This window comes from Leopardus geoffroyi, chromosome B3, assembly GCF_018350155.1.
Source record: "Leopardus geoffroyi isolate Oge1 chromosome B3, O.geoffroyi_Oge1_pat1.0, whole genome shotgun sequence".
NCBI lineage: Eukaryota > Metazoa > Chordata > Mammalia > Carnivora > Felidae > Leopardus > Leopardus geoffroyi.
Window position 1 is genome coordinate 2,943,290 of NC_059337.1, and position 27,630 is coordinate 2,970,919.

General features: G+C 47.3%; 1 protein-coding gene across 2 annotated transcripts in view; it reads right to left on the reverse strand.

The window, feature by feature from the left end:
- EFL1 (elongation factor like GTPase 1) overlaps positions 1–27,630 on the reverse strand; it is a 122,608-nt gene that overhangs the window by 52,348 nt on the left and 42,630 nt on the right. For both annotated transcript variants that reach the window (XM_045448577.1, XM_045448578.1), the window contains one exon: positions 22,566–22,704. In XM_045448577.1, coding sequence (XP_045304533.1) covers positions 22,566–22,704 — 139 coding nt within the window. The remainder of the gene's footprint in view (positions 1–22,565; positions 22,705–27,630) is intronic.

A 27,630-nucleotide genomic window follows, 5' to 3' on the forward strand; every position in this document is an offset into this window, starting at 1 on the left:
GCCTTTGAAATATAGAAGCTAAGAGCAGACTGGACAGATCAAATACGACAGATAAAAGCATTCTGAAAAGCGTATAATGCTATAAAAACATAAGGCGATCATATTAGAAATGGATTTGGACGTGAAATCCCAAACTGAAATCATTCAGTTGGACGCTGCCCTTCAACCTTGGACGTGGACACACAGCAGTGAGACTCTACTCCAGGTCTGGCTCGGCATCGCACCGGGGGCACCTCAGGCCAGGCACCTTCATACGATCACACCCCGCCCATATGTGACCGGGCACAAACAGGGGTTTTGGTCAAGCGCCCCAGGCTTGCACTCGAACCCATCATGCTCACTCCCTTGGAAAACTTTTTGCAAACTGTGTGATCCAGTGTGAAAGTCGGTCTTCAGGAGCTGTGGGTGGTCTTTCTGACAAAGAGCTCTGTATTTGTGGCAAAGTGGCAATCTCTGGCTGTAGCTAATTGGTTGGTGATAAAATCATCACCAGGAAAGTGGACACGGAATACCAACCATGAGAAATCTCAGACTCGAACACACACGTTTCTATGGTTGAATGACATTTATAGAGTTACGCTCATCCACTCAGGAATACGCGGCCAAGAGCCAGCCACAAATACGGAAGTAAAGAACTGCTAAAGACACAGCTAATGGGATTTATTTATTTATTTATTTATTTATTTTTAAACAACTGCTGGGGCAGAGAAGGCCAGGCACACCGGGTCTGCAAGTAACAAATGCACTAAGACCAGGTGTGGAAACGTCCGGAACCTACTAAAATAATTAAAACACAAGTGGATGTACCAGTTTGTCCTTTCTGAATTACAGAAGCTAGAATTATTCATAAATGATGCCCAGCAGCCCTCGTGGTCAGACCTTACTGCTCTAGGCCTGACGGGGCGTTCTAGCAAACATCTCGCGTGTGGGTTCCACCGCTCGGTAAGGTGCAAAGTCCTCGTGTGAATCGATAAAGAAATTGATGGCAGTAATGAACCTGAAACCGTGTCAGAAGAACGTGATACATGCACAGGATAGGTTATACACACCTGTCACCTGTCGCGCAACATCCCTCCCAACCCGGGGAGCCGGGGAGCGAGGGTGCAAGGCGGGTCTGCTGAACTGCACCGGAATAATGATATATTGAGTACCAGTTCCGGAGAACAGAGGAAAGAGACAGAGAGAGAGAGAGAGAGAGAGAGAGAGAGAGGGAGGGAGAGGGAGTGTATTACTGTATGGGGAACACCCACGGAAGAACACACACCAATGTGTTACTGGTGGTAACAACAAAGAATTGGTGGCAGAGACGAGACTGTTACTTTTGTGACATCTCAGTATTTGTCCAGATATTAACTATCAGCACGTGCTACCTCTGAAATCCAAACGAGTGAAATCAAAACGAAAGCCTACCAGTGACATCTGCCAACAAAGAATAGGCAGGTATAGAAAACGACTCAAATCTTAAGCACACCTGCGTTGTGTGTGCGCATACACACACACACACACACACACACACACACACACACTGAAAAAAAATGAAAACACATTGAAAAAAAATGAAAACGCACAGTGGTTTGTGACCACTGGATCCTGAAAATGAAACAGTGAACTCAATGAGCAAATACACACACTTGCTGGAGGAAAACAATATTCAATGATATTTACATCTGCTGAGCATCAATCATGCTGTAAACAGCTACCTAATAACTTGGGACTTACAGAACGTTTGTACCCAATTTATCCACACCCATCCCTTTTTACACTCAGTTATATCCCCTTGTAGCTTTGCAGATAAGCGACCGTTACACTCCACACAAAGTCAAAGATTACTGTCCTTTCTCATTGTCAAAGGTTTTTATTCGTGACAGTCTATAGTATTACAGGTAAAAACAGTTAGGTTTGTCTATATCCTGCCTAAACTTGAAGGCACTTGGCTAGAGTAAAATTTGGCAAAGCCTTTAAAAGGACTCATCTTTTTCTGGTGTTACAAAATGCCCATTTACGTACAAGCCATATTTTACAAATTAAGTCCTGAGAAAGGGCATCCTTCCCTCCTCTGGCTCAAACCTGAGTAAGGGTTACTACATACACCTTGCTTTCAAATTAGGAAGCCGAGGCTTTTCCTAACAAGTACCCATGGCTCAATCGGCGGAATATGTGCAGAGAAATCTCTGGCCTCTTCCGTGGTCTCCTTGCGAGGCTCTGCAGTGACCATCCCCCCACACTCCTCGTCCTCACGGCGGTCTGTGTCCTCACGGACAGTCCCACTGGCCACATCGAGCTGCTGCTCTCTGCTTGGGCAAGGGAAAACTCCTTCGTCTTTCTATTTAGCACCAGTGGAACCTCTGAGAAACAAGTCCAACTGAAAAAGAGTTCACGGGGAACTTCCTGGGAGGCCCCGGCGAACAGAACAAGATAAAAGGCATCTCTTCCGAAACCGGGTCCGGTCAGTGGTGCCTTGGGGCTCGCGGACTCCTCAGCCCCAGCTCAACCTGGCTCCTCCATCGGCGGGACGTCCCTCCGCTCTCAGACCCACGGGACTTCACCCTTCACTCCACATGCCCAAACCGCTTTCCAAGATTCATTCCAGACACACTGGGTGAGCTCTTACCTAGTTCAAAGCACATTCCTAGGCCCCGTCAATCACAAAGAGGAGTCAGGTACCATCCTGAAGGAATTTACAGTCTCAGCCTTAAATCGGTGGTTTACAGAGGAGAGCATTTCAGTGTTGACTCTTAACTTGAAACAATGATTTGAAAAATCAAAGACAACAATTCATACAATTAAAAATAGGACATGCCTTCTAAAACATTAAGGAATCCAAGAGTACGCAAAAGTACAGTATAAAAAAATGCAGGAAAAAAAACCCATTAAGATCAAAGCATAAAATAAAATAATCAAGCACAAATATTTTGATCACAACTGGAGTGGACCACACAATCCATCATCCAAAGTAGGATTTTCAGGAGGGAAAGGGGCCACAACAACGTCTCTAAGACAACAGGCATAAAGCAAACAACCCACACAGGCCAGGCTGGGGGGTCTCCCTTGGTATGAAGATAAACGGCCCACTTTCCCACGGAACGGAGATGCAGTCATGGGCTCCGGGGCTCACCCCTCCCGCCCATACCCCTCCCTACACGGTCCTGTTTTCAGGGTCTGAAGGTCAGCGGGCATACTGAAGAAAATGGCAAACAAGCAAGGATTCACACACACAAAAATACTCTGTGCTGTTTGCAAAGAACATAACTACAAACTTGTTACATTTAAAAATAAATGTAAAACATTAAAAAAGATTTTAAAAAGGCGGGGGGGGGGGACAGCGGCTGGGTGGCTCAGTAGGTTAAATGTCTGACTCTGGCTTGGGTCATATCTCACGGTTTGTGGGTTCGAGCCCCGTGTCGGGCTCTGTGCTGACAGCTCGGAGCCTGGAGCCTCTCCCTGCCCCTCCCCCTCACACTCTCTTTCAAAAATAAACATTAAACAAAAATTTTTTTAATACATTCAAATTTGGTCATAACTTGAGTTTTGGAAACACTGGGCTTTTGTTTTCAAAGACAGTTTGGTATTTTAACACAAAGCAGGTTAACACACCTGGTTCTAGTTGTAAACTTGTCTAACCTCGTGAGGGGAACTGTTTTCCAAGTTTACTATAAGTAACTATGAATACGTTAGACTTCTATGGCACAAACAAATCCAAAAAAATTACTCAAAAAGTGAGACTATTGAGAAAGATGTGGGTCCGACCTCCGTTACATGACTTGTAGTCTCACAGCTATGAGACTTCAGGCCGCGAACAGCCTCAAGGCATCTCACATCTGGGCAGAGGAGTATTTCCGTGCAGGAGAGACACCGTCGCACGTGTGCCACACCCAGCCTACCTGACCGCACGTCCTGCGACGTCAACTCTCGGGACAAACCACCTTCTGGTGAACACACTGAACCCGAGAAGCGACAAGGGAAGCGGAGCAGAGGGTGTGGCCAGGGGTCACGGGCTGGAACCCGAGCACCTAGTCAGCAGGGCCCCACCCGCCCTTTCTGACGTGGAGGACCTCGGTCTTCCCATTCGTGGTCTGGAGGGAAACGCCAGCGAACTAATGAATAACTATAATGACATCTCCCAGGCTTTCCACAGACTCTCGTCCTCTGGCTCAAAATTCCATCCCGTCCCTGCGCTCAGAAGGGCACGCGGAGGGCCAGTCTGCGGCTGTCCGGTCAACCGCACCGGCCGGGTCACGCACCCCCACGGGGAGCAGGCCCCAGGACGGGGGGATCCTTGCCCCAGGAGCTCAGAGACACCAACTGAAAACATGAACCATGGCATGCAATTACTGCTCTACGACCAACGTATTAAAAGAGACCCAGGAATTCAAAGGAAGGAGCCAGATGTGTGCACAGGAGCGGCGGGAGAACGCTTCAGAGAAGTGGCTTGTGGGCTGGCATGTGCGTCTGAGTTCACCAGCAGCAAAGGAGAAGAGAACCCAGGGGAGAAGAGACGGCACGGGCCGAAACACACACGTAGGAAAATCCGACGCAGACGCTGCTGGTGGTGATGCGAACGGGCGGCCGCCATAGGACAGTACGGAGAGTCTCAAAACACACGAACACAGCTACCACGCGATTCGCCAACCCCACTTCTGGGTATGGATCCAGAAGAAACGAGAACAGGATATCTGCACCCCCTTATTCACAGCAGCTAAGGTAGGAATCACCCTACGTGTCCATCAACGGGGGGATGGACAAAGAAGTCGTGGCGTGTGTCATACTGTAACGGAATAATAATGGAATGTGATTCCGCTCCAAGAAGGACGGAAACCCTGCCATTCACCGTGATGTGGATGGTGGACCTTGAGGGCACCAAGCTAAGTGAGGCAAGCCAGACAGGGAAAGACAAATACCGTATGATCTCTCTTACATGCGCAATCTGAGAAAGCCTCACTCGGAAACAGAGAGTAAAATGGTGCCCAGCAGAGGCTGGGGGGCGGGGGAAGTAGGGGAGATGTTGTTTTCAGGGACAGACTTGCAACCAGCAGGTAAAGAAGTCCTGAGACCAGATCTGACGTGTTCCGCCGCAGAAAAGAAACGATCATGTGACGTGATACGGGCAGAAGCTAACGCCACAGGGGAATCGTACCGTGGGATCCAAATGATGCAGATGAACACAACGCACACATGAACTTCGGACAGTGTTATACTTACATCTCAATAAAAATAAACTCTTAAAAACCCTGATGTATTCAAGAGTGGTGAGAGCCACGGCACCAGGGCTGGGGGTGGAGGGGGGGGGGGCGTGGCGCAGTGGAGGGCGCAGGCTCTGTGAGGTCCACACACAGGACAAGTCAAGGCCGCTGGGGTGTGGTATCAGCAGTGAAGAAGTACATGGGCCACTGGAAGAGACATCTCCTCGGGGACGGGAGTCTCACTACCTCACCTCTGTACACAGCACCTCTTTCTTTTCTTTTTTTTAATGTTTTTATTTATTTTTGAGACAGAGAGAGACAGAGCATGAGCAGGGCAGGGGCGGAGAGAGAGGGAGACAGAATCCGAAGCGGGCTCCAGGCTCTGAGCTGTCAGCACAGAGCCTGACACGGGGCTCGAACTCACGGACTGTGAGATCATGACCTGAGCTGAAGTCGGACGCTTAACCGACTGAGCCACCCCGGTGCCCCGTGCCTCTTTCTAAACCAGGGAAAACTGACAATTTCTCCGTGGTCTGCTTCCGTCTTCTCCCTTTGGGGAGCAGCCCAGTGATTCCTCCTCCGGTCCTTCCCGCGGTTTTCTCCCTTATCAAGGACTGGGTTCCACCTTCCACGCCCATCAACCAAGTTGAGAGAAGACGGTGTCTCTCCGAGTCTTAGGTTCCCTTTTTACAGGAAGCAAGGACTGCACTATGGGAAGGATGAAATTCAAGGACTCTGCAGGCCCGAGGTCCCAAATCACAGCATAACAGCATTTCAAAGATCAGAAGATCGGACGAAGCAAGGAGGGCCAGGGGCAGAAGTACTGAACATAATCTCAGCCACACAACTAACCGTGCAGGAAACGAAATCCAGCTCAAAAGGGGCGGCCAGGACAGTCCTCTTTGGTGACTGAAACCTCCCCGGTCTCCGACTTCCCAGGGGCAAACAAAGATGGCAAATGTGCCCCTCAAGCGTCCGGTGAGGCTGCTGGGAACAAACCTACACGGAGGTGACTCACTTAACACCCAGCATGCACCCAGTGCTGGTCAGGTGGCCTGATGTGTCCTTCAACAGCACTTACAAATGTGGCTTCCCTCCTCAGTCAACAAAAGATATGCAAATGTGGACTGCTGAGAAAATGAAATGACAATGGTCATTCTGGAAAAATTGAAGGCTTGTGGCTTTGAAGAAAAACAATTATTACACAATATATCTACTAATTGCTGCTTCTGTAGAAACCTGAAGGAAAACATGCCCCTAGTGCATTCCCGCCCCCAAGGGGACGGGGCTTTGCCTTTGATTTTCAAAGCATATCTGATTTCCTGCAGCCTTTCCAGACTCAAATGGGAAGACGGATTCCCACACGACAGTGAAGGAACAGCAATTGCTTCAAATCTGCGCTTGAACCAACAGACCCGCATCCTTTGAAGTGTGACCGAACTGCTGTAAATCAACAAACAGTCATCTGGGGAACATAAAACAAAACCGGTGACCATGTGCTTCTGAGTGCATGGGAGATCAGGATATTAGTGAGGTTTTATATTCTGCTTCATTGCCTACGAACCAGCATATATTTTCATAGTAATGCTTTTTCCAAGTAGAAACAATGCAAGGAGTCACAACTCAGTTTCTAAGATGAAGAGAAAACCGAAGGGAAAAAACATACAGCTGAAACGATGGCTTTAGTGCCTGGAACAGAGGTGGGAGGGCCAGGAGGAGGGGAGGAGGGAAGGAGGGAAGGAGGGGAGGAGGGAAGGAGGGGAGGAGGGGAGGAAGGGAGGAGGGAAGGAGGGCAGGAGGGAAGGGAGAGAAGGAGGAAGGACCAAAATAAATTTAAATGGCAGCTATAAAATTGTTCTTCAGGCTCAAACACCAAGCGGAAACCACGACTGAGTTTCCTGCTTTGGTGACAGACACCTGTAAACCTGCAGTTATCCAAAGTGCCCTCGTGCCACGTGCAGGGCCCTGGGCTGGGCAAGAGGGTGTGGTTCACAGCAGCCATGCCAGAACCCCGGCTGGGTTAACGAGCTTCAGTCCCCTCACCAGACAGCTCAGCACTCTTCGTACACACGGTTCACGGTTCCAAGTTTCACACGCGGGCGGCTCGGGCAGGGCAGGGCTCCTGCAGGCGTTCACAGTCGCCTGCCTTTGTTCCTCTCTCCTCTGATACGCGGAGAACCGATGGAAAAGGCCGCCCCCTTGTGCTCATCTCGGAGTGGCTGCAGCCCCGGCTAAGAGCTGGAACCACGTCCACCATCCCAGGGGGACGGATGGCTTCTGAGAGCAGACGTGCCCCACGCAGCCCCTGCCCAGAAATGAAGGCTGGTGTGAATAAGGATCAGAGAAAGTGCCAGAGCTTCTGAGATGGCTCAAGTCCTAGAGAGCCATCCTGGACCTCTCCTGGGCACAGCCACGTGCAGCCTGGTCCCCATGCATCCAACCAGGGTGACGACGGCTCTTCTAAAGCTCCTGGTGGTGAGAAGTGTCTCTAGGGGGGGAAATTCCTATCCTGACTGCCAAATGGCCTCTGGACCCCTGGCTTTCTGAATGTCACCTAGAGCAATGCAGAGAGAGAGGAGGGCAAGGAGGCTGCTGAGAACAGCAGAGCCACTAAGAGACGTCGGAGAACCCAGGCAGGTGTAGGAGGGTTCTTGGAAAGCCAACCAAGAGAGAAGGAAAGGCCGTAAGACATCACCCGACACAACCTGACTTCATACGGACACAACCTGACTTCCACCAAAGTGGCCGACTGGCCGGAGGTCTCCATCGGCCAACCAGGGTTGTTTCTCACGCAACAGACAGGTTGCCTTACTGGCTGGTTTGGGATCAAATCTGTGAAAGATCTGTAAATAATTGGGAAGACTAAATTTAAGCACCCAGCATGAAAAACCCAACCTAGCACAGAGCCAAATACATAATACACACAAAATACATGAATGTAAGATAGTAATTCGTCTATAAAACTAAGCAAACAAAAGTTTGTCTTTTTAAAGCAAACAACAGTTCACTACCTGCTAAAAAAAAATTAGATCTCATTTTTCTTTTAAGAGACTTTGGATCCTGAGAGAGGCTTATCAGAGACACTGATGTCCCCTCCTCCTTTCCCCAAATCCCCCCACCCTCAAATCTCAAATGTCTGAAGAAAGGGAAAAAGTACGGAAAATCTATGTCAGCTCAGAGAAAGATCTCATCCAAATGCTTGGTCCAATCCAAATCCAAACTTTCAAAACCAGAACTAGATTACAGGTCACCCAGGCCTGCCAGAATTGATTTATGCCACCAAGAGAGAATCTGCTCTCTCCAGAAGTTAAAAATAAGAGACCCTGGACCTCCCCAATATCCAGGAACCTGTTTCCGGTAAGACCCTGTGGCAGAAGAAGTCATTCTGGCAGCTGCCGGCTCGCTCAGGGGCACACAGGCAGGCCTGGGGCCCACAGCTCAGACCCTGTATAAAAATGGAAAGGGCTTCTTCCCCGAAGAGATCAGCACCGGTACAATTTTCATTGTTTACGTGATGTGGTAATCAAGTTAGGAGGCTGGTACAATGTCGTGCTGGGTGTGAGTCACGCCCCCCTCCTGAGCTCCCCTTCATGAGAAATGGCTCCACAGGATACAGATGCCAATTCTCCCCAAAAGTACTTACAGATTCACACAACATTATTTCCTTTCACAGGAGCACGTGTATGTACGGATGCATGTTTACGGACATCACACTGCCTAGGTCTTCTATATTACTGAGCTTTATTTACAGTAAAAGAAAGGTGATCGTGATTTACCTCTGTAAATAAAACATCATACTATAAATACTTAATGTACTGCAATGTAATAAAATGATCTGAAGTTCACAAGGAAGAATAAATAAATGTCCAAGGATAGCCAAAAACCCATTGGAATAAATAGTGATAAAATGAGATTAAAAAACAAACTACTGAAACCATGAAAACCAAACACTACAGACTGACAATATATCAGAACCGCAAACAGAGCCCGATAACAGATCACAGCATCGGAGGAAACTGAACGATAAGAGTGTTGGCCCCAGAGCCTTGCCTCTGGGAACAAAAGTAAGGCTGAGGAGTTTACGGGTAAGCCAGTCCGTGCCTAGAAGAACTTAAATGAGCACATGGGGTTTATATAACATAAGAGCAGAGTAAGAAAGAGAACAAAGTATCTGGAGGAGACCAGGAGGACTAAACAGGGAAGAGAACAGGAAAGTACCAGTGGGCCTTGGGTCTCCATCGGCCACAGCTCTGAGAACGGCGCGCAAACTGGGGACAGAGCAGCTCTCTGGACAACGAGCTCCTAGGTTCTGCCTGCCTGGGGCTGGAGTGGGGGGGGGGGCACCCTCAGCTCGGGAGACAGGAAAGGGGCTTCAAATGGCTCCCGGGGCCAACAGCGGCCTCACAAAGCACAGAACGGTGCTCTCCTCTCGACTGGACCGAGGCAGAAAAAAGAGCGGACGCTCCGAACGTCGCTGTTTCTCTAACATCCTGTGCTTTCCAGCCTAGGATGCACCTGTGAGCCTCCCAGAACGCCTGGTCACACCGAGGGGAGCAAAATGCAGCTCGACTCAGCGCGCTGCAGGAGGGACAAAGGACTGCCAAGTGACAACGTGGCTCCAGGGTCCTGAAAAACCCTATCACATTGAAACGAAATGCTACTATCCCAATACCCTTTAATGAGGAATGTTCGGACCAAGAAAAGGATTTCGCTCTCAGCTACGAAATTCCAGAATATTTACACTGAAAAGAAAATGTGTCCACTATTCTAAAGGGATGTCTTCCCCTTAAGGGACTCCCTCCCCACATCAGCTTGTGTGAAGTGTCAGGATGGAATGAGCTGAGTGCCCACCTACACAGGACGGAGGGACTTCGCTCCCTGCTGAAGGTGCGGTGACTCTCCTCCCCAGCTACAAAACTGGAAGAAGGCCACAGTCTATTTTATTCCAGGCAGAAACCGTGTACTCGCAGCTCCTGCTGCTAATTACAGACATCTGACTAAGGATTTCCCTTGCAATTAACAGCTTAAAAACCTAATACACTTCCTTTTCAGGAAACAGAGTATACTGCAATCCTGTGGTGTGCTTTATATCTGTGTTGTGAATCACTGTTTTTTCAGAATAGTACTTTAGAAGAATATATGCCCATGTTTATAGTTAATAACGTCCTGCAAAAAAAAAAAAAAAAAAAAAAAAAAAAAAAATTCACACCCTAACTCTGAATCCACCCTCAACAGCTCAAGGCCTGGCTGTCCGGGCACGTGGCCTGGTCGCTCACGGAAGAATCTGTTCCTTCCGCACCCCGTGTTCAAGCTTGCGCACTTGCCTCTCGGTAGAAAAGTCTCCACCTCCCTCAAGGTGCAAGCCACAGCCTTCTGCCCGTCAGCCACTCCTCCTTCTCCCAGAAGCCTACTTCTGGAGTCCGGCGCTGATGCCAAGTTTGGAGCGGGGGTCCGAAGGCAATGTGGACAATTCAGGAGTCGCAAGGACAGTGCCTTCGTCTTGCTTCCTGTCATCTGTGCTAGCCTGTGTTTTCTCCTGAAGAAGTTGACAGAAGTTTTGATTCTTTGTAACTGAATACCTAGGAAGAAGAGTGGGAGCCAAGAAACAGTTTCAGAAACAGCCAGAGCCTCTGATTTCTACACGGACCGCTGGAACATTCTTCAGGTGGGCTTCCCCAGAACGAGGGAAGCATCAAAATGCTTATGATGGGGGCGCCTGGGTGGCGCAGTCGGTTAAGCGTCCGACTTCAGCCAGGTCACGATCTCGCGGTCCGTGAGTTCGAGCCCCGCGTCGGGCTCTGGGCTGATGGCTCAGAGCCTGGAGCCTGTTTCCGATTCTGTGTCTCCCTCTCTCTCTGCCCCTCCCCCGTTCATGCTCTGTCTCTCTCTGTCCCAAAAATAAATAAACGTTGAAAAAAAAAATTTTTTTTAAATAAAAATGCTTATGACGGCCTACCTGGACATCTTTCCTTAGACAGAAGGAAGTGCGTTCAAACAGATGCCACGTTCAATTGGAAAAGTGTTCTTTAATCTTCATATTTAAGGGCTTCACTTATGATTTATGGTCTTTACATGTGTGGCTTCTGGCAGCCAACTCACGACATTTCCCATGGAAATCAACAGTAATAAACTCCTTGCTTAACATTTCGCCGTTTGCTATTTTTAGAAACAAAAGAAGGGTCGCCACCCCACAGCCTTCCATTATCGTCATCTGCAAGGTAGGACGCAGGATCAGAGCGGGTAAGCACCTCGCCTAAGACTACAAACTAAACGCCGCTCGGCTGCAGCGTAACCCGAAGCATCCTAACTCCAGGCCACCTCTCAGCTCAACCCGCGGGGACAAATTCTCCGAGGCGGCACCAATGATGTCAAGTAAAGATATTAACACTGCCTTCCTTCCTAACTTAAAAAAGTAAAGCAGATGACACTCAAGGCGTGAAAAACTCAGAAGGCAAATCAGAACAGGCAACACAAGCCTACGAGTCACGGGAAGAACAGACATTTCCCGTCTTTGTGCGTCCCCTTCCTCAACCAAACCCTCTCTCCAGGGAGCTACTGCCTTGAATTTGCGGTTTACCTTTCCGTGTATCATTTATTATGCATGTATCTGTCGCTATTTACAGGTTTTTAACCTCCATATAAATGCTCGGCAACTTGCTTTTCAAATCCACCGTATCCGTGAGACTGACTCCAGCCGGTGCCCAGTGTCATTCACTGTCACTTGGGATGGTATTTTTTTCCTCGTGACTGTACCACATTTTACTTCCTCACTCTTCCGTCCACGGACATTTACGTTGTTGCCATTTTGGTTTTGTTTGCTTGTTTGTCTTTGCTCTCCTAAACAGTACGCGCCTGTCCACGTCTCCTCATTTGGAGCCGATGTGAAAGCTTCTCTGATACACACACTGGCCTGCAAGCGGGCTCACCGCATCTTGGAGTCACGCAGTCAACCGAGGGGCACGAGAGCGTGTTTTTTGAGCTTTCTGGCAACTGGCCCACTGTCTGTCCGCTGGGAAAAAATCAAATCTCACCTTGTCAATGAGAAGACTATTACACCAATCAACAAGGACATCTTCCCAAACTTCGTTAAACCATTTACAAAAGTCACGTCATTTCCCCATTCCGTCACGCGTGAAAAATACCAAGAAAAGAGGTCAGATCTGCTCTCCGCCTTGTAGGTGCCACCGAAGAGTAAAAGAAGAATGTACTATTTCGAGATGGTGGGGAAGAAAATTTCCATCAAATAATCCTTTGCTCTCAAATAATGTCTAGAAAGGCAATGACCTTATTGACAGACAATCCTTAGGTTATAAACCTGTGATAACCTATGTATTCAAAAGAAGTTACATAGTTACAGCCAATGGCTTCGGTTCATGAAAAAAGGATCAGCGGACACCTCTTAACCCCGGGAACAAGCATTTTGCTAAACCATATGCCAACAATTCACCTGAGGTCACAGACAAGGGGATTCCTGCCACCGCACAGCCCGGAGCTTTCGGAGCAGAAGGGACCCACAGCTGGTTCCATTTGTAAAGTGCAGCTATGGCCACCGGCCGGGAGGCACACAGACAAATGCAGGGATAAAGAGAACAACGTATAAAACTGAAGAAATCTAGCCAAGGTTATACTAAGATTCAGGCCATGAACACATTCATTTGAAGAGGAGGAAAAACATGAACCAAATCTTCTCAAAAATAGTAATAAAACGAGACAATTAGTGATAAATAGGAGGTAAGGCTTCATAAAGGTGCTACATTAACATATTAAAAACTGTAACAGGGGCGCCTGGGTGGTTCAGCGGGTTAAGCGTCCAACTTCGGCTCAGGTCATGATTTCACGGTTGCTAAGTTTGAGCCCCACTCCGGGCTCTCTGCTGTCAGCGCAGAGCCCGCTTCAGATCCCCTGTCTCCCTCTCTATCTGCCCCTCCCCCGCTCTCTCTCTCAAAAATAAATAAAAACATTTGAGGAAAAAAAAAAAACCAGATGCACCTGGGTGGCTCAGGCGGTTGGTTAAGTGTCCGACTATTGGTTTCGACTCAGGTCACGATCTCCCGGTTTGTGAGTTTGAGCCCCACGTTAAGTTCTGTGCTCACAGTGCAGAGCCTGCTTGGGATTCTCTCTCCCCCTCTCTCTGTCCCTTCCCTGCTCGCTCTCTGTCTCTCTCTCAACAATAAATAAATAAACTTAAAAAATAAAAATAAACCTATAATAGATGAGGAATTAAGAATAGAAGTAAAAATACAATATAACAAACAACCCAATAAGACTGATCAAAGAAAAGGGAAACAAAAATCAATATAGAAACAAAGAAGGTTAGATAACTACAGATACGGAGGCAGACAAAAATCCCAGCTTTCTATGTATATTATTACGTGACCTTTGTGAACTTCAGTTTTCCCCACCATAAAATGTATCTACTGCCCTTGGCCCTGAGGAAATCAGATACTCAGCCCTGAAGACACAGGAGGTTCTGGCACGTGGTAAGCACTAACAGATGCTAACTCGGGATGTCGTCATTATAATCAATATTAATGCCAGTATCCATGCAAATGAACTAAATAATCAATCTGAAATAATATGAGAGCATGAAGTACAAAAGTCAGCACAAGGAACGGTAAAAAGAACCTGAAAGGGAGAATAACAACTGATAAAATTATCAAATCTGCACGCTGATGACCAACCAGGTGTAGGTGGTTTCACGGGTGTTACTGTCAAAACTGTTTGAGGATCAGAAAATCCTTATGCCATTTACACTATTCCATAAAATAAAACACAGTGAAAACTATCCCTCATTTGTTATTTGCCTCATGCAGCTGGTATGATGCTCTTATGTAAACTCCATAAATTTAAAATATACATATATTAAAAAAAAAAAAATATATATATATATATATACATATATATAAATACAGATCAGCCAGGGGTGCCTGGGTGGCTCAGTCGGTTGAGCATCCGACTTCAGCTCAGGTCATATCTCACGGTTCGTGAGCTTGAGCCCCGCGTCAGGCTCTGTGCTGACCGCTCGGAGCCTCGAGCAGGCTTCAGATTCTGTGTCTCCCTCTCGCTCTGCCCCTCCCCTGTTCACCCTCTGTCTCTCTCTCTCTCTCTCTCTCTGTCTCTCAAAAGTAAAGATTAAAATAAAAAAGTTAAAAAAAAAATACGGGTCAGCCCAACTTACAAACATAAACACGTTACACAGAAAAAAACCAGCGACAAATTGAATTCATTGGTTTATTAACGTATTGAAATGCATTCAACAAATAGCTTATTCCAGGAATACGTGACTCTTTTGATAGAAAGAAATGTGTTACTACTGGGATTCATGGCGTAAGTGGCTCAAGAAAGAGAAAACATCACCTGAAAGGTGTAGAAAAGACTATTTGATAAATGTCAACATCTATGTACATTAAAAAAAATCTTTTAATGATTATTTTTGAGAGAGAGAGAGCGTGAGTGCGCAGAGGGGCGGGGGGGGGGGTGGTGATGGACAGGATCCAAAATAGGCTCTGCACTGATAGCAGGGAGCCTGATGCGGGGCTCAAACTCACTAACCGTGAGGTCATGACCGAGCTGAAGGCAGCCACCAAACAGAGCAGCCATCTGGGCGCCCCCACATTTAAAAAGTTACTCTAGTAAACAGAACCAGTGATGGCAGTCACTGTATCATTTATAAAGACTGTGCAGATGAAATCCCGTGGAAACACAGTATAATGTACATGAGGACTCCTACACCGTCAGGAATGAGACACCACTACTGCACCCCCGTGTATCCCTGTCCTGGGAGTTACAGCAAACATACTGACACCAAAAGCTATGAATATGAGAGAAGATCATCTCTGAAAGAAATACGTACAGGTTTTAAACAGAAAGCGTGATTAATTTTACATCAAAAATACACTATTCAACTGCACACTTAAAAGTGGTTAAGATGATAAATGTTACATTATGTTTGTTACCACAATTTTAAGAAACAAACGTTCATATGTGGATATAAAGAGCCTGGTGGTTATCCCTCTCCTAGCAGAGAACTCTCATTCATTATCTGCATATTTCAAACGGACCTAGTATATTTTGGCCTACAAGATACTGAAAACGACCCCTACAGAGAACTTAAAACGTAACCCTTAGAATTCACGGGGCGCCTGGGTGGCGCAGTCGGTTAAGCGTCCGACTTCAGCCAGGTCACGATCTCGCGGTCCGTGAGTTCGAGCCCCGCGTCAGGCTCTGGGCTGATGGCTCAGAGCCTGGAGCCTGTTTCCGATTCTGTGTCTCCCTCTCTCTCTGCCCCTCCCCCATTCATGCTCTGTCTCTCTCTGTCCCAAAAATAAATAAACGTTGAAAAAAAAAAAATTTAAAAAAAAAAAAAAAAAAAAAAAGAATTCACATATGAGCTCAAACATCAAAATACAAAGACAAACTTACATAATAAAGAAATAAAGAACGCACACACAGAACGGGTCAGGAGAAAGACAACAGACCAGACTCAAAGAATCAAACATTTTAGGTACCTAGTCCAGATGATTTTACATGTGAACTACTTCCAAACCTTCAAAGGAAAGATAATTCTCACCTTCTACAGACACTTCCCTAGAACAGCAACATCCAGTTCGGTAGGCCAGGAGGGACGCGTGGTTTCTAGTGCATCTGATGGAGGGAACCTTTAATGTTACTTGATCCCAACCTATTTAAATTTTAAAAAGCACATAAGGCTACTGACTGCCATCACACGGAGCAGCTCTAGAGGGGGTAAGAGATGAAGTTTCCTGTTTTGGAAACACCAAGAAAATAAGAGCCAAACTTACTTACCATCCAAGAAAAATCTGGACGAAGTGCTAGTTAGCCGAACAGAACGGTGTGTGACAAGAACGTGCAATGATCAGGGGCTGCTTTTCTTTTTTTTTCTCCCCCAGGAATGCAAGCACAATGAAGAATAATCAGGAAATAATTAAATATGATCCACGACATCAATTACAGCGACTAGAAAAGCTGCTGAGAACACACCCATAAAATTTAGTTATCTATTCTCGGTTGGAAAAAAAAAAAGCATACTTGGTGGCATGGTAAATAAGAGACATGAATCAATGGGTACCAGCAAAACCTGAGACTAAAATGGGTGCTTTCATTAAAGTTAGGGAAGAACCAGACAGAATATCAGAGTACAGCAGCGGTCATTATTACCTATCATATTTTTACAGGCAGATATAAAAATAAGAAACAAGACACATGATAAGGAAACAATAAAATCGCTATCATCTGTAAAAGGAAAATTATGAAAACCAGCTGAAACTTTTAATACTAAGTAAGGCTCTGGTTATTTACTGATTAAAACAGATTCTTTCCAAGTGAAGCAATGTTGATAATAAGGTGTATTTAAAAGAAATTCACTAGTAAGTGAATTAAATGTATTACAAAAAATACCACAAAGACTTGAGAGTCACAGACTGTTGAGATTTCCTTCGAAATAACAAAATCAAATCTGCGTGTAGTGCCCTTGGAAGGATCTGGCTCCTCAAATGCTCCACTTGACTAAAGACGGACAGACCCAGAGGCAGACGGACAGACACACACACCCTTCGTTCAGCTTTCACTTTTCACTGACTTCCTATCACCCAGCGACGAACCATGAAGAACTAAAGTCAGTTCAGAAAAAAAGCTAATTAATATTCTTTCCCCCCTGTTGTGACAGGAGGACTATCACATTTCCTCTTAGAATATGGCCTTGAAATTTTAAAGATTTAGCCATATGGAAGAGATCTGAAAGTGTAGAAGAAAAGGCTAAAGATTTGGAATCCTAATTCAATTTCCCCCCACATTTTAATAGGAGCCTGTAGCAAACATTTATTTTCAGAGACTTTCTTGGTAGGGGACTGAACAAAAGGCCATTGTGTGTTAAACATGGGGAGGTCTCTGCGGTCCCATCTATCTGAGTTTTTTAGACATCAGGTTGGAATTAAATCATTTGAGACTCTAAATCAACTACTTCCAGACCACAAAATCTATTCCACACTTATCAGTCAATGCAAGTTCTCCAAGTGAGTTACAGCCGAGTTCAAAGGTGAAATCTGCATTTTTCAAGTGCCAATAAAGGAACTTTCCTTTGGACTTGGACTATATACCCTGAATTGTGCAAAAATGCCATATGAGTTTTCATTTCCTTCTCCAACAAAAGTTTTCATCTGCATTTGATAAATCCTACTCAGTATCATTTCTGATGAAAAGCATATGGACATAAGGCATATCATTCTCTGTTACTGTCTTATTAAGTAGGAATTACAACCTTTTCTCTAAGTTAACAAGAGCAAAATAGACGCAATTTATAGGCCTGCCCCGATCGCTATAAACATCGCCACATCTTAATTTGCGATATGCGCCCTGTCACGGGCCTGCTAAAATATGAAAGACAGCAAGGAGTTATGTGCGGTTCGTGGTACAGTCACTTTAAAACATGTTCACAAATTCTGTGACATGTCTGCCAGTCAGTCTCCTCTCTCTGAAGATGGGCCAGTCGTGGTGACTCGCTTCCAGGGTGGAGAGGGGTCAAGGCCAGTGAGGCTAGGTCACCAACGCTGATACACCTTCTGCAGAGCCCAGCACCACGCTGTGAGGAGGCCAGGAGCCCTGGGGGAGGCTACGCGTCCAGGCCCAGTCCCACGCTCCAGCCAAGGTCCCAGGCAGCCCGCACCAGCCCCCCGGCCAGTGAGGGACGCTCGCGCCCAGGCCAGGGGCAGCCCCATGGACACCTTGGCAAAGACAGACAAGCTGTCCGCTAAGCCACGCCCAAACTGCAGATCTGTGAAAAAATAACGGCCGACTTTGTCTTAAGCTCTCAGGCTTTGGCCGCTTCATGATGGAGCAACAGGTAACCGGAATGTGTACGTTACTTCCACCAAATTCAGCCACCCATCTTATTTTTTTTTTAACTTGAAATCTCCCAAGAAGACAAACCCGTTTTAAGTTAAACAGCCAACCAACAGGGGCGCCCGGGTGGCTCAGCCGGTTGAGCATCCGACTTCAGCTCAGGCCATGATCTCGCGGTCTGTGGGTTCAAGCCCCGCGTCGGGCTCTGTGCTGACAGCTCGGAGCCTGGAGCCTGCTTCGGATTCCGTGTCTCCCTCTCTCTCTGCCCCTCCCCTGCATGTGCTCTCTCTCAACAATAAATCAACATTAAAAAAATAAAAATCAGGGGCGCATGGGTGGCTCAGTCAGTTGAGCGTCCGACTTCGGCTCAGGTCATGATCTCGTGGTCTGTGGGTTCAAGCCCCGCGTCGGGCTCTGGGCTGACAGCTCGAAGCCTGGAGCCTGCGTCGGATTCTGCGTCTCCCTCTTTCTACCCCTTCTCTGTTCATGCTCTCTCTCTGTCTCTCAAAGATGAATAAACATTAAAAAAAAAAAAAATGAAAGAAAAACACAACCAATAAACACAGCAAACCCACCGGTGCCGACCCCCCGCTGCGTGCTCAGCAGAACCGGCCCGGCAGCCTCGGGGCTGGCGGCCCAGCTCCCATTCCCCTGGGCTGTCCTATCCGTTCCTGGCCGAGGGCTTCTCCCCACTCAACCCGCCGCAGCCCTGGGCCTGCTCCTCTGTTCCTCCCTGAACCTGCTCCCAGCTTTGGAAAGTTCCTTATTAAACACGTGGCTGATGAAACTGCTGCTCCAGTTTTGTAACCAATCAGCAAGTGGCTTTTGCCTACAAGGGTCACTCTGACTCCAAGGCTGGTAACCAGGCTCAAGAGGTCCCGATGGGGCCATTTACATGGGTCATCGACCCAACCAAGTAACCAGTATTCTTCCAAAGGAGCACCAGGGAGGGAGATACCCTAATTCCTAATGACCTGAAGGTTCTTCTCTAAGAAACGCAAGCCTGAAAAGTTAAAGCCGGGCCCTGAGAGAGAATGTGGTTTGGACTTTTTTTTTCATCAGTGGAAAACTGATATAACCCACTCTAGATTTTCATGACATACGTGCGTACTAAGAATTTTTACCTCATCCCATCCTTACGGAAATGTCAACCTACCATAATAATTGGCCAGTTTAAACTTCAACGTTGTGCGTATTTTACAAACAAAATGTAATTCTGTGTATATTTTATAGCTAGACCAAAGAAAGTACGCCACACAATGCTATTTAATATTCTGTCCTTAACGTTTAGAATGTATGGTAAGTGTAACAGTATGCGAGAAATATAATAAAAGTCCTGGGAACCCACAAATAGTCTTCTTAAAACAAATTTAAAGTGGCTAGTCTATTTTTACCACACGAAACGTTAGCAATCACTGCTCTGGTCTAAATCATTTGGGGAAACTCAAGTCCAGAAAGGTCATACAACTGGCCTGCGGCCATATAACTAAGGCTAATAAGCAGCAAAACCATGACCAGAATTTTTGTATACTCGTGTTTTCTAGTCCTGCACGGGGCTCGGTCAGATTTGGATTAATAAAAGGAGAACGATTATTTTAGTTTCCATTCAAAAGGCAAGTCAGAGTGGCTGGCTGGATTCCAGCGCCTTCAATGCCACATTCATAACCCTTCTTTCTGGTGCACGGCCCTCCTGAATGCAAAGAAACAGAATCCTGACAGGGGGACGCAGGCAGTGCTAGACAAGCGTGGGAGGAAAGCGGGCGGCCGTGTGGACCCGCTAGTCAAAAGCCACTCAGAGGCCAAACTCCTTGTCTTAACTGCGGAGGCTGTCAGAGCAAGACACTCAGCGCCTTGCTCCTACTGCGGCTAGGGGCGGCCGTGTGACAAAAGCCACAAAAAATGAGACTACAGAGAAGTCACTAAGCGGGCATCTCTTCCCACATGACAACAGTGCTGTGAGAAGGCCTTGGGCCCCAGTGCCCCCTTCCTGCCGGGAACGTGGCTGCGATTCCTGGGGATGCTAGAGCCACCTTGGTTCCCTGGGGGCACAATCTAGGATTGCAAACAGGCCGACAGAAGGAATCTGGCTCGCTGAGGACACAGGAGAGCCATCACTCCGGCCCCGGACTGTCTGTGCTCAGGCTTCCTGGTGAGTGAAATTCGTCACAAGCATGCGTTTGGGTTTCGGTTACCTGCAGCTACACACAAGCTTCGCTCTTCGGCAAAATTAATCCGGCTTCCTCCTCCACGCGTTTTGACCCAAAGTGGTGCGTCCGTCTGTGTTATTTCCAGATCGCTAAATCTGGTGAACAAATGTTTACGCACCTTCACCATCACCTCGCAATTATTCTGAAATATCAGGAGAAGAGAAGGAGGCACATGTCTCTTCTCCAAGAGGAAGAAAGCTCTAGCTCACAGTAGGTCTCCTGCCGCAGATGGCAGGGGAGGGCTGCCCGGAGAAGCAGATGAGAGAGAGATGGATGGTGTCCCTCCTTATCAGCTGCAGAACCTCAGTCCCGGACGGCAGATGGAAATCCAGAAGAGACAACTACTGCCTGTCAAGTTCCCAACCTCAACCAGGCAAAGACTACAAATGCTGGGCCTTAACGGGAGGAGACACGGCAAATACCATTCGCTCTACAAATACCTTCTCTTTCCCTTGAGCGTTAGGTCCAAGATCTTCCGCCTTACCTTTCAATGAAGAAACAAAATGGGCTGAATTTGAGCAACACGACCATCCCAAGGAAGGCTTATAAACAAAGAGTATTATTCATTCTTCTTCCCATGTCCTTCCTGATACGGTACTTTGCTGGCTACGGCAGCTCACAAACATACCAACCGTCAAGGTCCGCTGGCATTTTCCAAAGGGTTGGAAGAGAATGGGGAACACTTGATGAGAAGCTAGGAATTCCACTAATTTCATGCCCCTCCACAAGAAAAGAATTCAAACGTAAAGAGAAGAATGGGTCTCTGTGAAGGAGTGGCAAAATGCTCAGGCAAGTTTCTTGGTCTCAAGTTCACAAAATCCAGATCAATCATTAGCTGTTGTGGACCCGCAGTCTAGACCATTTCTCTAAAACATAAAGAGAATTCCCAGCCGAGCAATCACCCAGTACACAGCTTTATGGCCGACAAGCACCCTACGGGCTCAGAAAACAGCAGTACAGGACGTAGAGCATTTCACAGCACACTCAGGTCCTGTGATGCTCCGAGGAAAATCCCTCAATCCGAGACTTCAGGGTTCACTAAGGACCTCAGAACGTGAATTCTGCCCACAGAAGCTGAAGCCAAGTATGTAAGAAACACTGCAGGGTTGACAAACAGTATTTATGGGTATAAACTGATAAACGCTATTAGTTTTTTTGTTGTTGTTGTTAATTTATTTTTGACAGAGAGTGAGCACGTGTGCACGTGTGCATGGGAAGGGCAGAGACAGAGAGGGAGAGAGAGAATCCAAAGCAGGCTCTGTGCTGTCAGTGCAGAGCCCGACGTGGGGCTCAATCTCATGAACCAGGAGATCATGACTTGAGCCGAGATCAAGAGTCAGACGCTTAACTGACTGAGCCCCCCAGGAACCCCTCTTTCTCTCTCTTTTTTTTAAAGGTTATTTTGTGTGTGTATGTATGTGTGAGAGGGAGAGAGAGAGTGCGCATGAGTGGGGGAAGGGCAGAAAGAGAATCCCAAGCAGGCTCCGTGCTGTCAGCATAGAGCCTGACACGGGGCTTGATCTCACAAACCGTGAGGTCGTGACCCAAGCCATAATCAAGAGTCAGATGCTTAACCGACTGAGCCACCCAGCTGCCCTGATAACTACTATTAGTAAAGCAACATTTAATGGATAAAAAATACTGGAACAGAGGAAATGAGTTAAATAGAACTTTACATCAGAATAGTTTCCAATAACTGAGAACCAGAAGTGTCTTACTCATCCAGACTGACTTTTAAGTGAGCAGGAATCCCCCTTCTTGCTCCCAACCAAACGGAGCCCCAGCTTAAAACAGGGCATTCACGGGGCGCCTGGGTGGCTCAGTCAGTTAGGCATCCGACTTCAGCTCAGGTCACGATCTCGCGGTCCGTGAGTTCGAGCCCCGCGTCGGGCTCTGGGCTGATGGCTCAGAGCCTGGAGCCTGTTTCCGATTCTGTGTCTCCCTCTCTCTCTGTCCCTCCCCCGTTCATGCTCGCTCTCTCTCTGTCTCAAAAATAAATAAACGTTAAAAAAAAAACAAAAAAACAAAAAAACAAAAAAAACAAAAAAACAAAAAAAAACACAGGGCATTCACCAATTACTTAGGCAGTACTTTTAAAAACAGAACTTCCAGAACCCACAGCAAGTTACGGATCCACATGCTAACTGCTCAAACGCACAAACTTAAAGGCTCAGGACGCCAGAAAAAAATAACCAAAGTGAAAAAGAGATCAAAGCCATTTCCTTCAAAATTTCACAAGTCTGTGCGGCAGGTAGGGCAGGGCGACCTCTCAGAATGGAGTGTAGACGAGGCTCGCAACGGGCCCGCAGCGCCACCTTACCTAGCACGTTTCCTGGAGGCACCTCCACTAGGCCTTCCAGCTCCCTCCCCATCAGGAGATACAGGTTTTCCAGAGTGCAGCACGCCATGTGGGGGACCGGGGGGAGGTCGTCCAGTGGGGTGGAGAAGCCTGACGGCACCTGGCCAAAGAGAAACGATTGGAGAGAAGTTAGGAGACGTCAAATAGAAACGTAGTTCGTGTCGATAAGGTTACGTTGATCCACAGGGGAGATGGTGCGGTCACGTCACGTCAACCTGAAGCCCGGAAATCTGAAGAGATAGAAAGTATGCCACGCTTTATGCAAAAAATCTAAATTTCTCAAGTATTTAAAAACTGTCAAGAATGGGACACAGTCATCAGTTTTACGACTAAGTAATATAAATTCTGTGACCTAGTACCACCATATTAGCCAAAAAACAAAAATCCCCACAGCCCCTGGCCAGTATTTACGGGAACCGTGCCACACACCAGTCCTGGTACCACGGTGCTATTACTTCCACACTTTTTGTCACTTAAAATTGTTTTAATCTAAGGGCACCTGGGTGGCTCAGTCGGTTGAGCGTCCGACTTCGGCTCAGGTCACGGTCTCGCGGTGTGAGTTCGAGCCCCGCGTCGGGCTCTGTGCGGACGGCTCAGAGCCCGGGGCCTGCTGCGGGTTCTGTGTCTCCCTCTCTCTCTGCCCCTCCCTGGCTCGTGCTCTGTCTCTCTCTGTCTCTCAAAAATAAAATAAACATTAAAAAAATTGTTTTAATTGTTTTAATCTCATCATAATGCCCTGCAAGCACTCAGCAAGAGTAGGTGCTGGTACTGAGTTACACAAGGAAATGACCAAGCGGGACAGCAGCCAGTGATAAAACGCCACGAAAATGGCCAAACATGGCTATTACATGCTATGCTGTTAATCTGGAAGGCCGTGAATACTGGGGACACTGATGAGAAGACAGAGCAAGTTACCGCAGGGATATGCTGCAGGGGTAACAGATTTATGCGCTCACCTCATATCATATTTGATCTTAAGTTTCGTCAAGAATTATTCAGTATTCAAGACAGTATCATTCAGCGACCTCCATATAAATGCAAGTACCCTAAAGGCCTTTGAATCAACCAGCTAACCTTTGGTACCCACAGGCCCAAGGCACCGTGCTACTGCTGTCTATGAAGAGAAAAAATGTTAAGTTACAGCATATACAAAGATAACTAACATCACAAACAGAGTGAGTGACAAAAAAGCACTAAAGGCAAGTAAATTCACAGACACTCAGAGGAGGGAGAAGCTATTGCGTTAGGGTGAACTTGGAAACCCCATGAAAATGTGGGCCTTTTGGGCGCATGCTATGTTTAAATGTACATGTTCTGATTCAATGACAGGTCTGCAGGATAGCTCTGAAGACAAATTGGAAAGAAATTTTAAAAAGGATTAAATTGGGAGACAAAAAAATTATCTATAGATAATATAATCATCCAGTTAGAACCAGCTACAGATAAATGATAATTAGTAAGACACTGTGAGGAAGGTGGCTAGACATAAGATCATTATACGAAAGTTAGCTGTCCCTACGTCAGCAAGAGAAAAAATACATTTTTTTAAACAGTAACTTTTAGAACGGCAACAAAACATGAGATAGCTGGGAAGAAGTCTAACAAAGTGATTAAGTATCTTCATGGATAAAATTGTAAAACTTTAACGAAAAGCATTTAAAATAACCTAAATAAACAGGTAGGTACGCCTGATAGATTCACAGATAGATTCTATATTACAAACTGTTGACTCGTACCAAACACATGTACTGATTTAAAGCAATCGGTCTCTCAAAGGAGCTTTTCATGGAACCTGTCAAGCCGACCATCAACTTTATATGGAAGAGTAAAGAGTTAGCAATAAGCAAGGCACTCACAAAGACAGACACGGCAGAGGGCACAGCCTTTGATATATCAAAACATTTAGAAGTGGAGTCAGCACTCAACAGACACGGTGACACACAAATAGAAAAAATGAAGTCTGTTCGTCCAGAAAGAGACCAAGGCGCAAACGAGACGCGACTAGGGACAGATGGCAGAGTGGTGGGTCGAGATGGACATTCATGAATCGTGTTAGGACAACTGGTGTTTGTACGGGGACAAAACAAAACTGGATCCCTTCCTCATAGAATATATAAATACTGAACCAAACATTTAAACGCGAAAGGCAAAACATTAAACCTTAGAAGGAAACACAGGCAAAAATCTGGGCTTCCGTGTGGTCATAATTTTAATTTTCTTAAACAAGACACAAAAACCAAAACTCATAATGGAAAAGACTGGTAAATTCCACCACGTTAAAACTAAGAAGTTCTTTACATTAAAACGCACTAACAGAACGTGTGACAAGTCCCGAGCTGGAGAAGAAATCTGCAAAACTTAGAACTGACAAGAAATTAGCATTCAGCTTCTACAAAGAACATCTAAAAACCAGTATTAAAAATATATCCAGCACGGGGCGCCTGGGTGGCGCAGTCGGTTAAGCGTCCAACTTCAGCCAGGTCACGATCTCGCGGTCCGGGAGTTCGAGCCCCGCGTCGGGCTCTGGGCTGATGGCTCAGAGCCTGGAGCCTGTTTCCGATTCTGTGTCTCCCTCTCTCTCTGCCCCTCCCCCATTCATGCTCTGTCTCTCTCTGTCCCAAAAATAAATAAACGTTGAAAAAAAAATTTTTTTTAAAAAATAAAAATATATCCAGCACGAGTGAAAAATATGCAAATGACCCAAAGATATCTCCACAGGAAAAGGCACGAATGACCAATAAACATATTAAAAGGGTAATGAAGAAAATGTGAATTAAAACCACTTGAACGGACCAGGTCATCTACATCTGACTGGCAAAAATTAAGACCCTGACCACAGCACATTTTGGGGACGGTGTGGAAATGGAGCTGGTGACACACGGGACGCTCCTCTGGAGGATGATCTGGAATTAACCAGGTAGCTGGAGATGTACAGATCCTGTTACCCAGAGGATCCCTCTAAGAGTGTACTACCGAGAACTTCTCGCAAATGTGCCTAAGGAAATCTGTGCAAAAATATTCCAGGTAGCATCGTTTAGATGAGCCAAAAATGAATGCAGCCCAAATACACAGTAACTGGAAAATGGAAACATAAAACGTTTGTCTACACAACGGAATACTATGCGGCAACGAACAATGAACGAAGTACAGGAACAGGTGTCGACTTAGATCAACCTCACGACGTTAGGTAAAAAAAACTGAGCTGCAGAAGAATACCGACAGTAAGATTCCATCTATACAAGGTTCAAAAAGAAGAGATTTTTCTCAGTGCATATACAGGTCGTAAAACCACACACACACAAAAAAAGGCAAAAGAGTAGCAGACAGACTGATGGTGGTCTCCCCGTCATCCTGCCGCCTGGTGTTCACGCCTTCACGCAACCCCCTCCCCTGGGCGTGACCGGGGCCGGTGGCTCGCTCCTCACCCACAGCGTTCGGCAAAGGCGGCGGGACATCACTCTCATGCTTGCGTAACATCACACGAGACTGTCTTGCTGATAAATTCAGCCTAGACTCTCCTCGCCAGCCGGAAGGGGCACCGCCAAGCCGGGAAAGGCCAAATGACGGGAAACCACAGGCGGCTTCTAGGCCAGAAAGAACGTGGAGCCCTCAGCCCTCCGGGGACCGGGATGCGACTCGGCCAGCAACCCGAGCCACCCCGGGGCCGACCCCTTCCCGGTTGAGCCTCCGGAGAACACAGTCTGGTCTACACTCCGGCGTGGACTCCCGCTCCACAGAAACACGGAGACCGGTAGTCTGTAACAGGCAGGCTACCTGGCGGACAGGACCCCAAGTCCACGTGAGGTCTATCTCTGGGTGTGCGATACCCGTGACAGTTTAGAAAAGCAGGTGGGAAGGAGACCTGCCGGGGCTCCGGCTACCGGAGTTTGGAGTCCTCCGTGCGGTCAACTCGTTCCGTCACTGGCCCTCGGGTGGTGGCACAGGACGAGTGGATTTCAGCCGCCAGCCCCTCGAGAGCAGAGCTGTGCTCCACAGAGAAGATAAACCGGAGGGCCCGTGGACTTCGTAAAGCCCACTAACTCCCTGCCACGCCAAGTAACAACAGTTTCCTCCTCACCTTGACGGTACAGAGAACAAAGAAGGAAGAAGACGGGCCACCACTCGAGCCTTACTGGTGAGTAACAAACCATCAACTACGTCTAAAGCAGCGTGTCAACGAGCGTAAACGGGTTTGTGAACACACGAGCCCCCCGTCCCCGCGCCCGCTGCCGCGCTCCCTCTCGCCAAAGCACGACATGCCACAGCCCGCCGAGGGCCGCTCAGCAGAGTCTTCGCCAAGGATTAAACAGCTAAAACTGACGAATAGAGCACTCTAGGCAAGGCAAGTTGACGGCAGACCCTCCCCCTGCCGCTCTGTCTCTGCCGCGGCCGAGTCCGCAGCTTCCCTGCTCTCCCGCAAGGAGAGGACCGTGCGCTCTTCTGCTCGTGAGGCAGCGGCTCTTACAAGCTCTCGCGGCTTCTTGCTGATCCTGACTCACCGCCTGCACCTCTGGCACCCTCATCATCCTGCGACCTTCACGATTTCACGACGATGTATACGCTCTGCTTACGTCCAAAAGTGACCTGAGGTCGCTCAAGCCTGTGGGGTTTTCTGCCCTTCGGCTCAGGTGTCCGTAACTGGATGCTGGCTGTTCACCTGCTTACAGACCTTCCTGGTCAATTTCTGGGCTCCACCTGCCGTGCCGTGACCGTGACCGCGGCCTGTCACCTGCTCACTGCCCCTCCCCTGGGCCTGAGCCCCCTCGCTTTTGGATCTCCGTATTTCATGAAGTCCTGCCGCTGCCGTGGCCCCCGCATGACAGCTGTTCGTAACCAGCCCTTTCCTCTGGCCTTGGAAAGCCTCACAGTTAAACAAGGCCTGAAAACTGAGTTCACACACTGGTTCAGTTTTCCAAATGCCACTGAGACAGATTTACCAAATGTTACCAAAGCAGTATTAAGAGGAGACATATGGATTCATCTGAACGTGCCTTTCTAGAGACAAAATAAACCTACCAATCAGGTA